Source organism: Mycosarcoma maydis, chromosome 6 (assembly GCF_000328475.2).
Source record: "Mycosarcoma maydis chromosome 6, whole genome shotgun sequence".
NCBI lineage: Eukaryota > Fungi > Basidiomycota > Ustilaginomycetes > Ustilaginales > Mycosarcoma > Mycosarcoma maydis.
This window is the reverse complement of record NC_026483.1, coordinates 24,248-39,735: the sequence shown is the minus strand read 5'-3', so window position 1 is coordinate 39,735 and position 15,488 is coordinate 24,248. Positions and strand designations below refer to the sequence as shown.

General features: G+C 53.3%; 5 protein-coding genes and 1 non-coding gene across 6 annotated transcripts; 3 read left to right on the top strand and 3 right to left on the bottom strand.

Annotated features, from left to right (window-relative positions):
- Positions 1-582: 582 nt before the first annotated feature.
- Positions 583-1,653, bottom strand: UMAG_02517 (guanine nucleotide-binding protein subunit alpha-2; the record flags this gene model as incomplete). Its single annotated transcript, XM_011390631.1, has 1 exon — positions 583-1,653. The coding sequence occupies one exon, from the start codon at positions 1,651-1,653 to the stop codon at positions 583-585; it is 1,071 nt and encodes a 356-aa protein (XP_011388933.1).
- Positions 1,654-4,483: 2,830 nt separating this feature from the next.
- On the top strand, positions 4,484-5,335 carry UMAG_02516 (mitochondrial 54S ribosomal protein uL29m; the record flags this gene model as incomplete). Its single annotated transcript, XM_011390630.1, has 2 exons — positions 4,484-5,044; positions 5,138-5,335. The coding sequence occupies 2 exons, from the start codon at positions 4,484-4,486 to the stop codon at positions 5,333-5,335; spliced, it is 759 nt and encodes a 252-aa protein (XP_011388932.1).
- A 721-nt stretch (positions 5,336-6,056) lies between these two features.
- On the bottom strand, positions 6,057-7,501 carry UMAG_11411 (40S ribosomal protein eS24; the record flags this gene model as incomplete). Its single annotated transcript, XM_011390913.1, has 3 exons — positions 6,057-6,179; positions 6,329-6,607; positions 7,499-7,501. The coding sequence occupies 3 exons, from the start codon at positions 7,499-7,501 to the stop codon at positions 6,057-6,059; spliced, it is 405 nt and encodes a 134-aa protein (XP_011389215.1).
- A 650-nt stretch (positions 7,502-8,151) lies between these two features.
- Positions 8,152-9,368, top strand: UMAG_02514 (uncharacterized protein; the record flags this gene model as incomplete). The annotated part of the gene is made up of 4 exons (XM_011390629.1): positions 8,152-8,336; positions 8,415-8,530; positions 8,606-8,985; positions 9,075-9,368. The coding sequence occupies 4 exons, from the start codon at positions 8,152-8,154 to the stop codon at positions 9,366-9,368; spliced, it is 975 nt and encodes a 324-aa protein (XP_011388931.1).
- A 339-nt stretch (positions 9,369-9,707) lies between these two features.
- On the top strand, positions 9,708-9,807 carry UMAG_16044. Its single transcript has 2 exons — positions 9,708-9,744; positions 9,773-9,807. It is a non-coding gene; the product is annotated as a tRNA-Asp (tRNA).
- A 457-nt stretch (positions 9,808-10,264) lies between these two features.
- On the bottom strand, positions 10,265-13,882 carry UMAG_11410 (cdk-related kinase 1; the record flags this gene model as incomplete). The annotated part of the gene is made up of 1 exon (XM_011390912.1): positions 10,265-13,882. The coding sequence occupies one exon, from the start codon at positions 13,880-13,882 to the stop codon at positions 10,265-10,267; it is 3,618 nt and encodes a 1,205-aa protein (XP_011389214.1).
- Positions 13,883-15,488: the final 1,606 nt, after the last annotated feature.

Here is a 15,488-nt window from a genome sequence, read left to right as displayed (position 1 = left end):
GATCGCAATCTGACGAAAATCATCATGTGCTCAGAACCCCGTCATCGGCGTTCCCGTGGAGTTCTCTGCCAACGACACGGAGGCAGGCATCAAACCTCCCTTCCCACACACATCCGAGAGCTCCTACAGGACTCACTTTCACCAGTAAGAAAATCCCCGAACCTCTGCTGATCCAGATCGCCCACGTTTACGAACAGGCGACTCACGTAAGGCGTCAGATGGAGCCGTACGAAGCTGCCCAGCCAAAAAGTCAGATCGGGAACATTGTCGCATCCGCATCACTACAGCGAGCTTTCTTCCCACCCGGAGCACAACGGCTGGCGATGTTCACCATATCAATGGACCAGGTTTGATGCGGATAGTAAGCGAAGAAAACCTAAAAATACATCTTACGAGGGCGGCGACAACGTGGCCTGCGCCAATGCGTAGGAGAGTGTGCCATGGCTATCTAGCGAGAGTTTGCTTGTGCATGCGAAGGACTAAAGCTGAGCATATTGAGTAGGAACCCATACTGCACCGAGGCAGCGTACACGAAAGAATGCGTCGAGTGGTGACATACGGCGGGCGAGAGAAGCTGTGCCTTCATAGTACGATATCCCTCAAGTTGTTGGTCAGGATAATGTCGGTAACGCTGGCCATGACGATCTTCAACAACGAGACGTCGGTGGCGTTGGTGAAGCTCGGATAGATCTCCTTGTTGACGCTTCGATTCAGTCTGCAGAACCTCGCCTTGAAGTAGCTTCTTGCCGCATTGAAGTCTTGATCATCTCCGTCGTAGTCTGGGAAGTAGTGCTTGATGCTCGAGTAGGCGATTTTCTGGCGGAAGACATCGACTTTGTTGAGGAAGAGAATCATGGATGTACGTGCAAACCACTTGGAGTTGCAGATCGAGTCAAAGAGCATGAGCGCTTCTTGCATCTGGTTCGAGTCCTTGTCTTCGACCAGACACGAGTCGTAACCCGAGAGTGCGACGCAGAAGAGGACGGCGGTGACGTTCTCGAAGCAGTGGATCCATTTTTTTCGCTCAGACCTCTGTCCACCGACGTCGAAGATGCGGTAGACGTGGTCTTGTAGTGGGAAGGTGGTCTCGATGATCCCGGTGGTCTTGTTCCGACACCGCAAGATGTCGTCCTCAGACGGGATGTAGGAGGGGCTAAAGAGACGGTCGAGGTCGGTATAGTAGTACGACATGTTGTCAGGTACGGCGGCCTCATTTCCCCTTCGATAGACAGACTGTACACCTTGATCAAGCCAGAGGTCCTTGAGTGCGACCAGGTAATTAGTAGGGAACGGCTCATCTTCCGAGATGTCGGGATAACTGACGAAGAGCAAAAGATGGTCGATGTTGCTGTCGTCTTGGAAATCGATGGACCACTCTTCCATGACGTCGAGGATGGTCTTCATGCCTTGAACGAGATTGAGAAAGACGAGCCTTCGAAAATTTTCACGCTCCTCGTCGGTGAAGGGGATGTGGTGGATGATGCGCATCGACTTGAGGATGGTGGATTTGCCACTCTCTCCTGCACCCAAGAGAAGCAGCTTGACTTCTCTTGAAAGATTCTTTTCATCCTCTTTGATCCGTCGATCGAGCGCTTTGGATCTTTTGTACTCGGGCGTATCGTGTGACTGCTCAGCAGACAGACAAGCGCCCATGTTGGCGAGTGTATGCGGTGTTCGTGGGTGGATGTGCGAGTATCAGCGTCGAATCCCTGGTCGGAAGCGACGCCGATGAGAGCAGCAGTCACTGTGCCACAAGAATCTATCGAATCGGATCTAGAGCCGATCGCCCAGTGCTATTGACAAGCTGGAAGTTGGCAGCTGAGGAATCGCTCGGATGTGCTGTGTAAAGTGAGCGAACAAGGTCGGAAGTGTGCCGACGATCAACCTAAGTTAGAGGCTATACTGAGGACGACAGATGGTGTGAGATCACGATGCGGGTAATGCAAGCTTGAAGAGTAGTGCAATGATGGATCGATGCAATCACTAGAACCGTATCAAGTAGGGAACAGGTGTCGAAGCGCTGCCAAGCTAAGACGAAGGGGCGCGACGGGGGAGGAAACAAAAGCAGCATGCAGGATGCCAAGTTTGGAGTGGACCCGTGATTCACAGATTGACCTGCGACACAGATTTATTGGCTTTTTGACTCACGACTCGTGACTGACTTGATTGCGCTTCAAGTGGAACCGTGCGGGGAATCGGATTTCCTTCCGACCAGGCACACGACCAATCCAAACCATCTGAGCGCTTCCAGACGAGGGAGATCCGGAATGAAATGTTGAGTCTTTGGTCGCTGAGACTGGATTGAAGAAGATGAAGAATAGAGATGAGAAGGGCTTTTGGAGGCCCCGACGCCCAATCGGCTGAAGGCATTCTCTCTCATTTCTCGCTCAAAGAACTGGTGCAATGCTAGAGGAGTCGAGCCATTGCGCTTCAGGTTGTGCAAATTGTGTGGCCAGATTTATTTGACAGCCCTCCACCATTCACGATTCACATTCACGATTTGGGCAGTCTGCAAGCATGTGATGCAAATTGACCGAACCTATTTCTGCTAAGCTACCATCCAAAACATGTGGCTTCACCCCGTTACACTTGCGCAATCTGCACCAAGCTGAAGCTGCCCTTTGTGTGTAACTCAAACCGTAGTGTGGGAGAGACGAGCGTGGGCAACAACGCCTAAGTGGGTCTGCTTATGCAATGCTTTCCGAGGACAAGAGTCAAAGTGGGTGGCTTTCGGTGCAAGCATGCGTCCATGACGAGCTTGCATACACGATTATGCTCGCGCACCATGCGGCCCTCTGTCCTCAGGTGGGCGGCTCACGTTTCACTTGGTAGACGATGTGTCGGAGTTTCAACATAACTAGATCATGACAGATCTATGGTTGGCAGCTTCAGTTCACACGTCTGAACTCACTCACACTCATGACTTGTATTCCTGAATTTCCGCTTAATCAATGAAGATGGCGGTTGGGGGACAATTCCGGCAACCTTATAGGGTCGGAAGGTTCTCACGTTACGTGGTTGTTTTGTGGTACGGCATCCGCGTGTAGACTCGGCGAGGCCGACTTCTGACTGCTTCAGTCTCGATGCAGCTGCATAGGAGCATGACGTTGCAAAGAGAAACATGACAGTGGGAAGAAAAGCATGTACCGCGAAGCTGGAAAGGGGCCAGGAGAGTTCGCAGCAACATACAATCGTGAATTTCATCCGAGCTTTCATGAGTTCTTCTCCTTACTCGTGACTTCGTTTGAGCCTTTTTTTATATTTCAATTCATGCCATCGTTCGAGAAACAAGCAGAGCTAGATGGTGAGACGAACTCCTGATCGCGCTCGGATCCCGTTCTTCAGGGAGGCCATGGGTCCGGGAGCTTGTTGTTCGTGATCAGACTGAAAGGACCGAAGCCTTGCTTTGATGTTAGTAGTTGGCACAGATTGTGGCTTCGGAGAGCTGGGACCGCCGATCATGACTTTGAGCCGAAATTTGTCATAACTTAGTCGACCCTATTCGTGACTCTTGCAACCGTATGAATCACGCATGTTGTAGTCACAAGATGCTGGAGAGTCGAAGTGCGCGCCCGCCAAGATACCGCGCACATTGTGCTTTCCTCGCCTCGGCGAATTGTCACCGGCGTCTCGCATCCGGTGTCTGCCTAGTCAAATCACATCCGACCTTAAGCGGGAATCGCCACCAGCAGAGTTGTTTTTCTCAACGCACTCGGCAGCTTCTCATGCGTGGACGTTGCTTTGATTTGTAAAAGGTCCGCAGGCTCAGGTGAAGCAGATGACTCCAAAAACCAACGTAGCGTCGTCACTCTTGAAGCAAATTAGCCAAGATTGACAAGGTGGAGCGATACCTGCTCAGGACGATTTGCCAGACACGCGAGATGGTACAGATTCCCAACCTAGTTTTTGTTGTGGTCTGTCACATCGACCTAGCCTTTCTGGGGCCAACACTTAAATCGCACCTCGCATCATCAATCGAACCTGAGCAGAAGCAGGGGACAATAGTGCCGCCGCCAAGAGAAGTCCGAAAAGGAATGCATGAGGACGCCAACGCGCACTGTTGTAAGGCAGCGCTTTCCGCTTTTCGAAGATAGCTGTACTTTGCTTGCAGCCTACCTTTGGAGTGAGGGTGCGGAGAGCGAAACCATACACGAACGATCTTCCGGAAGTCCTTTGGATGAATCACAGAAATCGTGAATAGGCCCTATTATTCGTGATTAGAGATTCACGATTTGAAGCGTTTTCACGTTTCGCGCTATTGTGAGACAGTGACGGTCTCACAAAGATGGAAAAATCGCATGACGGCACTCATGACTCAGACTCACGACTCGTGACTCTCAGCTTCAGCGTGGTTCGGTGCCGACACACATTTTGGAAAATTTGGATCAACCTCCTGACGTGATTGCGATACCATTCTTCCAGCCAGTACTTCCTAATCGCTCTCTCGCTGCCTCAACATCACCCACACAGCACGACGTCAACCATGTCATCATCAGCAAGGACGATGCTGATGCGCGTCTCGCAGTCATTGCGAGCGTCCGCATCTGCAGCTGGCGTACCAGCTCGCACTTTTTCATCATCCTCCCGTGCCTCTCAAGCACCCATCTCTCAACCGACCAAGCCCGCGTCGCAATCGCAGCCATCGCTAGCCGCCACACCCAAAACGCAGCTCGAGCAGATCAAACAGTATCCCGCGCATCCTCTGCTCCAATTTTTCCGCACAAAACCGTACGAGATCAGCGACCTGGCGCTAGGAGGTACGGCCGCGTACGAGCAGGAGAGCAAGGACTCGGTCTCCCCATCCAAGTTCTACGTAAGGCTGCCACATGCAGTCTCGCAGGCGGACCTGGGTAGGGATGCGAACAGCAGGTCATGGTTGGCGAGCGAGTTGCGTCTGAAAAGCTCCAAGGATCTGCACATCTTGTGGTACGTGCTCTTGATGGAGAGGAACAGGCTGGCGACGGCGTGGGAGGAACTGAACCGTGTAGGTGCAAGACAGGCCGCCAGGATGTGGTCGCAGAACTTGGGTCGAAAGAACCACCGAGTAAGTGTCTAGCTTCACGATCGTACACTTCTCCTTCATTCGCGATTCAGGGTATCATGCTGACCGGTTCGTTGCCTCGGTTTTTTATGACAGGTGCGAAAATCTATGGCACGCATCAAGTTTGTTCTCAACGAACGTCGTCTCGCGCTGATCGAGGCGCAGAAGCAAGTGCGAGAGGGAGTGCCTGCTGCTGAACCCGACCTCAACGGCAACCTCTTCGAAGACGTAGATGCCCAACCCCCCACAGAGCCTCCTTCCAGCACAACAGCCTCGGCTCAGCCGCAAGCATGAGTTCTTGCCTCTTCGGCATTTCCTCTCTTTCGTCCCGCCTGGCAACTAACAGAAACCCTACCTTTTCCAATTCGATATCGCATGTAATAGTATCCGAATCAACCTATTGACTTCATCTCGATAACACCATCCTACATCTAGCCCAAAGCGCAAACCAATCGTCGGACCTTAGCGCGTCCGAAACTGAAAAACTTTGGCGCTTTCAAGCCTCGCCCTGTGATTTATTGTCGTGGTACAGTATATCGACAATGCGATCAAGCTCAACGTGCGACAACACAACCGTCTCAAGGGTACAGCGATCAGATCATACGTGAGAAACAGCATGTAAATCGATGGAAAAATGACACCGCCTTCTTTCGATATTTCGGGGTGGCTTTTTGACAAGAGAACTGAGCAAACAAGATGAATACATGAATGCAGATCCCTCGATAAGGACGTGTGATGGTACAATTGCAGTCGTGATGTGATGTTGTATGGAGGGAGAAATGCCGATGCAGAAGAATTTGACTCGAGTCTCGAAGGGGTGGACGAGCATTGGACGCTGTAGTGTTGTCAACTTCGAAAGAAGGGGCGAAAGCTCGTCGACAATGCGCTGTAGATGCCAATGCACACCTCGATACGAATCCAAGTCAAGACAGGAGGGACAAGACTGCTGCAGGAAAGACGAAGGGCTGGAACGAAGAGGCAAGAATGGTATTGAGACACGCAAAGGAGCCTGCGCTTACTTCTTCTTGGCAGCTTCGCCGGCCTTGGTCTTCTTGACACCACGGACCTTCTTGGCACGGTTCTTGCGCTCCTTGCGCAGCTTTCGCGAGGCCTTCTCGGTCTTCTCGGCGAGGCCAACCTGTTAGTAAAACGAACGAGCGAGATCAAAGTATAGAGGTCAATACAATGCAAATGGGTGGTGTTTGTTGGGAGAGAGGAAGGTGCAGTATGGTCTGAGCGGAACGGAATAGCCGCTGCTGCGTGAAAGGCTGGTGGAGAAATACTCACTCGGACCAGGCGGTGCTTGGGCTCGAACTTCATCGAGTCGCGCGAGTCGTAGATGAGAGCAAAGCCAGTGGAGCGTCCACCACCGAAGGCAGTTCGCATGCCGAAGACGATGCACTGCTCCTTGGGGGTCTTGTACATCTCCGAGAGCTTCTCCGAGAGCTCAGCCTTGGAGACGTTGGCGCGGGCAGGGTGGATGACATCCAGAACCATCTGCTTCCTCTGGAGCAGACGGTTGGTGATGAACTTGCGAGTTCGGAGGGTGACGGGAGAGGTGGAGTCCTGTCGAGGGCAAATGCAAATCATTTGTGCGATAGACATGCATCAATGTCAGTAAAATTGAGTGCACAGATCATCGAGGTTGACTAGATGCTTAAGCCAGATCGTGGTCGGCAGTCTGATGCTTCTGCCTCTGCTGCTGCTGAAGTCTGCAGTGTGACTAGGGAAGTGTTGGTCGTTCGCTGTAGCATGCAGACATATGTCGAGCAGAAAAGGCGAGAATTTGAACGGTTCTGCTGGTGAAACGAAGAGACTCGAGTAAAGTGTTGGTCTCGAAACATGTCACCGCAGTCGGTTTGAAGGTGGCTCTCCGAAGTGCAGCGTGGAAGGTCTCGAACATACGGTCTGGTGCTATCCTCGCTTTTTCTTGGCAATGAATGCGCCCAGTGATGGAACTGGGTCCCTGATCATCCTCGCAGTTCTTCCAACAATGCCGTGTGCCAATGAACCCCTAAGCCCAACAAAACCTGTTGTTCCCATATCTTCGCCAAGACGTGATCCATGCATTCAGCGACCTCTAACTATATCCAATTCGTATCTATAGCTGCCTGATCTGTTGTGAGGTCGCCTGCCTATGCGAACAATCGAAGATCTACGCTGGTTGCAAAGTAAGGCGGACGCTCAGCCGAGCAAATGGCTGTTGCTGTGTGATGAGATTTGTTGAAAGCGGTGACGATACTATTGTTGAGTATGCGGAATTGCGCCGTTCATAGGATCGCAGGCTGTGCGAGATGCGAAGTTGAGATTAGACATAAAGGTTGAGGTTGGTTGGTGTAGTTGTATGGGTGCGGGTGTCGGAACCTTGTGCAGGAGCTATAGCAGCGGCAGCGAGGTCAGGTGTCGTATGATCTGGCTGGCGACGTTGTCTTCTATCAAAGGTAAGGGCATACTCACCATCTTGACGAATTCTTGGTGGTAGCAAAGAAGAGTAAGGGATGGTGACGAGCCAGACCTAGCAGCAAATCGCACTCTGCCAGAAACACTTGCCCACACTCTCTCTGAGATTGCCTTGAATCTCTTGAACTTTGTTGCCCTACAAGTCACTGACTGTTCTCTGGCTTGATTCCATTTCAGCGTTGCCGTCGCGACTTGAAACCGCTTTCTTGCCTTAGGATATCACTTGCGCTGCGCCTTCTTCCAGCCTCGTTCTGTGGTGTAGCCAAGCTAAACTTGCCCTCACCAAGAAATTCTAGTCTGAGGTTGACTACAAAATAAAATTCGATTTTTTGTATTAGAGGCCGCTGACACAATTATTTTTGGCTGATTTTACTGCCAAATCATTGTCAGCGTGGGAATTTTCTTCTCGAACTTATAGAGTCGAGTTATTAAGCTAGAGAACAGCTAAAGACAGTCTATTTGACTAGCTTTTTGATCGGGAACGATGTCCAGCTGGGGCTCGATCTGCGATTGCGCCTGACTCGGAAGTCGGTGAATATGTGTTTTCCTCCACAGACGTGCATTCGTGATTGATGTTTGTTGTACGCTTGGACCCTGACAAGCGTTCTTTGTCGAGACTCACACTACGGTATGGCAACAATCCTCCAGGTATGAGCGGAGCCCTTGCCGGCTTATCTCAGTACACCGACTCGGACTCAGATCCGGAAGATGCTGCTCTGCCGTCCATCAGACTGGATGGATCAGCTCACTCGCTCACATCCATTACCAGACTGCACGAGAATCGATCAGTGACGTACGAATCCAAGGTAGCTACGGATCCGACTCGATTGAAGAGGTGAGTCTGTCTCCTGCATTCTGTGTGCTAATGAGGAGTGCGTGGCTGAAGATTTGCGCTTAAGTTTTTCAAAATCAGGAAGCTACCTCCTCTTGAGGCAGACGCCCTACAGCAAGATAGCAGCGGCGCAGCGTCGGGGCGTATTACTACGAATGGATTACGTGGAGACTGGCTGTGCTACTGCTTTGTTGAAGGTGAGTCGGAACTGTCTGCAACTGGAAACAAGTGAACGAGACTCTGACCGAGAATCTGTCCTGGCGCTTTTGCAGTCGTTGTGGGACCATCGTTGAGCAACTGCATCGAGCAAAGTGACGACTACTTGCAAGAACAGCTAGGATCAGATCACACGGTGCTTGATCTGAGGAACCGCGAAAGCTCGACGTTAGACAGCTTCGATGACGCTGCGCAGCTCTCAACACTCGAGTCTTCATCGACGGTTAAAGTGCGACTTCACATCTCCTTGACTCGACCCTTTACCGTGCGCAGCTACGAACGTGACGAATACGTCAAGATTGCCACAGCCCAAGTGCACCAACTCAAGGAGAACATCTCAAGCTTTCCATTCACGTTTTCGAGGATTGCCTATCTCTCAAACGACGATGCTTCACGACACTTTATGGTACTTGAGGTTGGCTCTGGGCGTGAAAAGGTGAGCTGTGCATCGCTGTTCCCTCAGCTTGACCTTCCTTCTACTGACCGTCGGGCTTTTCCGTCTCCATTCTACTTGACTTGCGATAGCTTCGTTCTCTCTCAACAGCACTGAGCACCGAGCTGCGACGAGCGTTTCGCGCCAAAGTATACTATGAAGAAGCCCGTTTTCATGCAAGCATAGCGTGTGTCATGAACATGACTTCGGTTTCGGACGATCGGATCAAGTTGGACGCAGCGCCCGAACCAATTTCATCACGCCTCGGCACCATCATTGACAAGATAGAAGATGAGTGGGGCGCCGAGCTGCGAAAATGCCCGCCAGTCTGGGCAACTCGCATCGGCATCCAACTCGGAAACAGAATCACCTACGTAGACTTGTAGTCAGACCCTAGATATCTCCATCACCTTCTCAGTCAACATGACGAGTGTGCGGATGCTCTGTGTTTCTATTTAATACGGACTTCTTGACCTCTTTGTCGTTGGGCGGGAGTCAATATCCACAGCTTGGTATTCTTCCTGTTTGCTCCATACATTCATTTGCCATGAGCGCGCGGCTCCAGGAAGAGTGAAGCATGACTTACCTCCTCCTTGTCGCAGTGAGGTCCATAGGCGCCCATACTCTTACATGCTCATCTCTTCCAGGATGAACGACTTTAGTCAATACGGATACCTTTACTTCAGGTTGTGTATGCACAGCCTTACACCGTATACATGAACGTGTCCGAATTAGTTTAGTGGCTATGACGGCGCCTTGTCATTCAATTGACGCTTCTCCGCGCAGAAATCGGCGCAGACCCGGGTTCAATTCCCGGATTCGGAGATCAGTTATCTTTCTTTTTTTCACTTTTCGGCTGTTTTATCCACATAATTATCCGAGAATCCTTTTTTGTGGTTCGGACTACTCCTCTTTCACAGTGAACGTTATCCGCTTTCCAGATTTGGTGTTGTCAGAGGGACGTAGAGATAGCATGCCCCAGTGATTGAAGTCACCAAGGCACGAAGCGGTCATACAGACTACCAGATTGATAATGCTTCAGATTGACTATACGCTTTGCGCGGGGAGGAAGGAAGACAATGGAAGATCACGTTCATGCAGAATGCAAAACGATGGTATTGGCAAGCATCAATGGTATGTGGTGCATCAAAACACAATTATGCGGGAACAACAAAGCAATGAGGGTGAACGAGATAAAGAGCACTAAGAGCACAAGCAGTTGTGACGGAAAGGCTGGAAGTCAAAGATTATAAAAGAAGGTAGAATGCGAGATCATCGATGATCAGCTTTGCGGCAATGGACCGGGGGATCGCGCCTGTGCATACAGCATCTGCGTCGCCTTTTCGTCGATGGCAGGAACATCGATAGACGCTGCGATCGACGAGAAGGGCGGTAGTGTAGTGCCGTGACCGGAATTCCCAGCAGGCACGTGGAAGATGGGATTGATGTGGTGTTGATGCACATGCTGCTGCGGCTGGCTGGCGTTCGAGTAGAATGCTGGAGACACGGATCTGTCGCCGGCCGTGTCGCTCCGCTGTGCACCGCTCGGATGCGCCAAGCTCTGATGAAGCGGTGGCAGCTGGTAGTTGGCGTGGTAGCCGGTCGAAGGCGTCACGGGTCCACCGTGCGAATACGGATGGAAGCGTGGAATGCCACTGGCGTGATGCAGCGGCGATGCGGATCCCTGCCGGTGCGCAGACGTCGACGAAGCACGGCTGTTGGTGCGACTCTGGCGACTGAGCGACTGGCGCGCGCCGACAACATGGGCAGGACCGGGCGACACATTGCCTGGGGTCCGCGCTCGTGCCTCTACGGCCGTCATCCTTTCCATATTGGTGATGAGCTGGTGGTCGAGGGAGCTGATGGAGCGAGTGTCTGCCGAGCTGCGATGGGACTCGAGAGAAGGAGCAAAGCGGCGTTGGTCGACCAACGAGGGCGCCGAGGCGAGCGAGGATGATGAGCTGGCTCGTTGAACGTAGTGTCCCTGCGCCACCTGTTGACCGGTCCCCGGCCCAGGATCGCTGTCGCCAGTCTGGTACGACTGCATTGAAGCCCTGCGAGGATCGACGGCGTCTTCGAAGCTCGACATGGAATGATCGTCGTCGTGCTCGCGTCTGCGTGCCTTGTTGGAGCGACTGTATCTGGCAGCGCCAACGCCTCGCCAAGCCATACTGCCCATCACGGCTGGATTTGCATTCATGCCGTAATCGGGGCTGAGACCATGGATGGGTTGCTGGAGCGGCGAACGAGGAAATTCGCCGGAAGCAAAGCTGGGCATGGATGGCGACAGCTGAGAGCCAGGAATGGCGGGCTGCTTTCCGCGTGCCTTTTCGCTCGGACTCGATCGATACGGCTCGTCGGACTGGATGGCACCAGCCAGCCATTCGACGGGGTCCTTGCTATTGGACGAGGCCAAGAGCTGATTACGCTTCTGCATGACGGCACGCGCTCGATCGCGCGCTGCTTTCTGCTGAGCTTCTCGTTTGGCCTTCTCGGCCTCTCGCGCCGCCTTTTCGGCCTCCTTCCTGGCTTTCTTGGAATCGGCTGTCTTGGCAGGTGCGCCGTTGGGTAATGTTGCCAATGTAGCATTCGAGTGCTCGGCAGCGATGCGCTGGGCGGGGGTAGGCTCGAGCGATACCCTAGATTCCTGCATCGGCCCATTAGGCGGTAGACGACCGGCTGCTGCGTTTCCGACTGCGTACAGATGGGTGCCGGTGGCATTGGCTGCTCCACCACTGCTACTTCCAGCAAGCGTTCCGCTGCTTCCGCTGCCGCCAAACTTGGAAGAGATGTTGAGGCCCCAGACTTTGCTTCTGCGTCTCTCCTTGTCGCGCGAGCTGATAGTTTCGTTGCTTGCGTTCGAGTCATTCTTCTGGGAAAGCTCACCCGAAGATGTCGCAGCGGCCAACTGACCTGTGGCGGCTGAGCCAGGGTAGGATGCGACGAAGGGTACAAAAGCGGCGCCGCGAAGCGCAGCGTCGCGATCGTAGGCAGCAGCCGCGTGTGCGTCGTAGCCTGGACTCTGTGACTGACCGGCGTCGTGGCGATACTGACGTTGGTACTGCTCATACTGATGGGCCTGGAGCGCCTGTGCATGACGAGGATCGGTGTGTTTGAGAGTCGAGTCGGTGAGCTGGGCGTCGGACATCACCATGGTCGCATCGGAAGATGGTGCACCCGAGGGAGGACCATCAGGATGAGTGGAAGAGCTGGCTGCGTAGAGGGACGCCGAGTCGGGAAAGGCAGGATAGCCGGACAGAGAAACGTCTCTGCTGGACGAGACGACGGGCGGTGCCCAGTGCACCTCGGTAGCATCCTCTTGCATGGGCGATGCGGGGGTTGTGCCGTTAGCGAGGCTGGGGTCGGAAGTGGCAGCGGCGTTGACTCTGACGATGGGAGAACCGTCGGGCTGACGTAGCACGGCCAACGGTTTGAGATTGGAGTCGGCAGCTCCAAAAGGCGGCCGAGCGTGGTTCGAGGAAAGCAGCGTCGAGTGGGATGAGGGTAGAGGGCGCGATGCGTTCTGCTGGGGACGGAGCGGAGCTGTAGCACTGACAAGCGGTTTGGCTTGCGGGGGTCGCAGTCGAGGAGCATCGAGACGCATGTAATCGTGCTGAAGACAATCTTTGCTGGTGAGCCTGGCTTGAGGGTCGTAGCGAAGGAGGTCCTCGATGCAATCGATGAGGTTCTGCGGGACGCGGTCGGAAAAGAACCTAGAGAACTTGGCGGGCTTGCGGATGGGGAAAGTGAAGCCGACGGCTCTGGCCATGCGGATGCCTCTGTCCCATGGACCGCCACCGTTGCGCCTGTTGCGGGAGTCGTGGCCGTAGCTGTGGCTGGGGTCACCGAGGATGTCGCAAATCTGGAGCACCTGATCGACCTCGCTGTGGCCGGGAAAAAGGGGTTTGAGATTGACGAGCTCGGCGAGGATGGTACCGAGTGCCCACATGTCGACAGGGTTGCTATAGTCGCGTGAGCGGAGGAGCACTTCGGGAGCACGGTACCAACGCGTCGAGACGTATTCGGTGTAAGGTGGTTTGCTGAGCGTCTCGCGGGCGAGACCAAAGTCGGCAAGCTTGACAATGACGAGGACGTCTCTCTCTGCAGCCAAGGCAGGCTGGAGGTTAGGATAGTCAGCCAGGCCGGTGGTAGTGATGAGCAGATTCTCGGGCTTCATGTCGCGATGGAAATAGCCGTGCTGGTGGATATGGTCGAGACCGAGGACAATCTGTTCGTAGATAGAGGCGACCAATCCTGCGGCAAGCGGACGGCCTTTGCGTGATTTTGTGAGCTGGTAGAGGTTGCCCTCCATGCACTCAAAGACAAAGTGAAGCTCTTTGGTGGTAGGCATGAGAAAGGCGTCATACAAGGGAATGATGTTGGGATGCGGGGGTATTGTGAGGAGCGATCTGAGTTCCTTGAGCTTCATGCACTCTTGCCAACTTGGAAAGGGCTTTTTCATCTTTTTGATGGCGACAAGACGCTTTCCGATGTACTCTGGACGTGTGGTGGGGTGCTGCATGGGGGAGAGCATGGTGCCGCTGGGAAGGGGGCTCTTCCAGTCTGCCAGACAGACGGTGCCGAAGGAGCCATCGCCAACGTCCTTGATGACGGTGAAATCTCTTGGGCCTTCGCGCATGAGCGAAGCGGCGGTTGTAGGCATTTGTTGGTCTGGGGGGCGCAAGGAGGCCGAGGGTGGATTAGAGGCATTTGGCTGGGACGGGATACGATGGGAGGCGGAAGCGCTGTCAGCGTTGGGCCTCGAAGCGGTGACAGCTTGCATGGCGGCAGGCAAGCGCAACACGTCGTGGACGTCGTGAGGGAGACGGTTGTCGCGATGAACAAGATCGCGGTGCGGGGGCTCAAAGAGTAGCTTCGAGCTGGAAGCAACCTGTGCCATAGCTTAGATGGTGATGGTTCGCAGAGGCATGGTCGAGCTTGCCAAAGGCAAAGGTATGTGCAAGGTTTGTGATGAGCGACGTGTGCAACGATGACACTTGAAATGAAGGCTGCGGAGGCTGTTCGGAGAGCAAAAGGGCGAAGTTGGAATGGAGCGGAACGATGCTCTTAGGCCACCAAGACGGTTGAGCGCAGGATAGCAATGATAAAGCGAGGCGTCGAGCCGTGTGGTGGATAGCCAATGCGGCGGAGGGATCAAGTTAAAAAGCAAGTTGCTAATGAGCTTCGAAAGAGACACGTGGTCGACAAGCCGTTGGCGGTTGCTGTAGGGCGGAAAGCGCGACGGTATCGGGTGATGCTGATGGCAGTGGCAGTGCAGATGATGTAAGCAGCGCTTGTCTCGAGAGGGAACGTGGTGTACGGTGCCCGAGGAGAAAACAAAAGGCGAGTGGACGGGGCAGCGACGATAAGATGAGAGTCGGCAGAGGGAGAGAGAGAAAAAAAGAGAAAGAGAAAGAAAGAAAGAGAGAGAGAGAGAGAGAGAGAGAGAGAGGGAGAGAGATGGTGAGAGCAAGGTTGATGAAACCAAGCACAGGCGTACAAGGTGGGGTGATGATGCAAACCCGGGACTCAAGAGTCGAGCAAGTCGCGATCAAGCAGAAGCAGCTGAGCTGGATGGGAGAGCTCTGAGCCGGCAAGAGCAGAGCGTAGAAACAAGTAGCGTGTCGTGACGACGAGAACAATCGCAATTTGGTCCGATGAGAGAAGGAGATGAAAGAGAGAGGGAGATAGAGGAGAGGACCAAGTGAAAGGGCAGCCCACTCAAGAGAGAGAGAGAGAGTATGACTTGGTTGATGTGTGATTATGCCAATCCAATGGACGGAGACGTGTCAAGTGTGTGATGTGGGTCGAGTCGAGCTTAGTCGAGCTTGATTCATGTTTCACGATTCACGATTTGCGATTCGAGATTTACGATGGTTGCGTGCGGCAGCTCAAAGTGTGTGACCAAGACGGACTGTGGGTGCCGGTACGGCTGAGGGTCCGACGTTGCTGGTGCTCAAGTGCCGGCCACGATCGCAGGCTGCAACCCTATTCACGTTTGGCGCTGCTCTTCCTCTTTTCTCACAGACACAGAGACGCAGACAAGCATTGGCCAGAAATTACCGCCCAACGCTTCTCACTCACCAAACACAATTTGAATCATCACTTAGGTCTATTACTACTTTAAAAAAATAGAGACCGGCGCTTGTGCCACGATGACTAACGTTAGTCGTGAGTCGTGAGTCGGTTGCATGCCGTAAAGTGAAATACTCTGTGTAGAAATTGTGACGCATTTTGGGTTGAAATACTATACTACCTAGACAAGCGCCATGCTACCACAAGCCGCTCATAAGCAAGGGGCTTGGCTGATTTTTGGTGGTCAAGCATCACGCATCCACATCCACATCCACATCCACGCTGTTCAGCATTCTCGACTCGTGATTCGTGATTAATGATTGTGTCTAGGTGCTGGTAGTTAACTTGTTGGATTCCAGCTCCAAGGAGGCGCGCGCTCACTCGCTCCACTCACTCGACCCACGCTCACCCACATTCAACTCACACTCGTG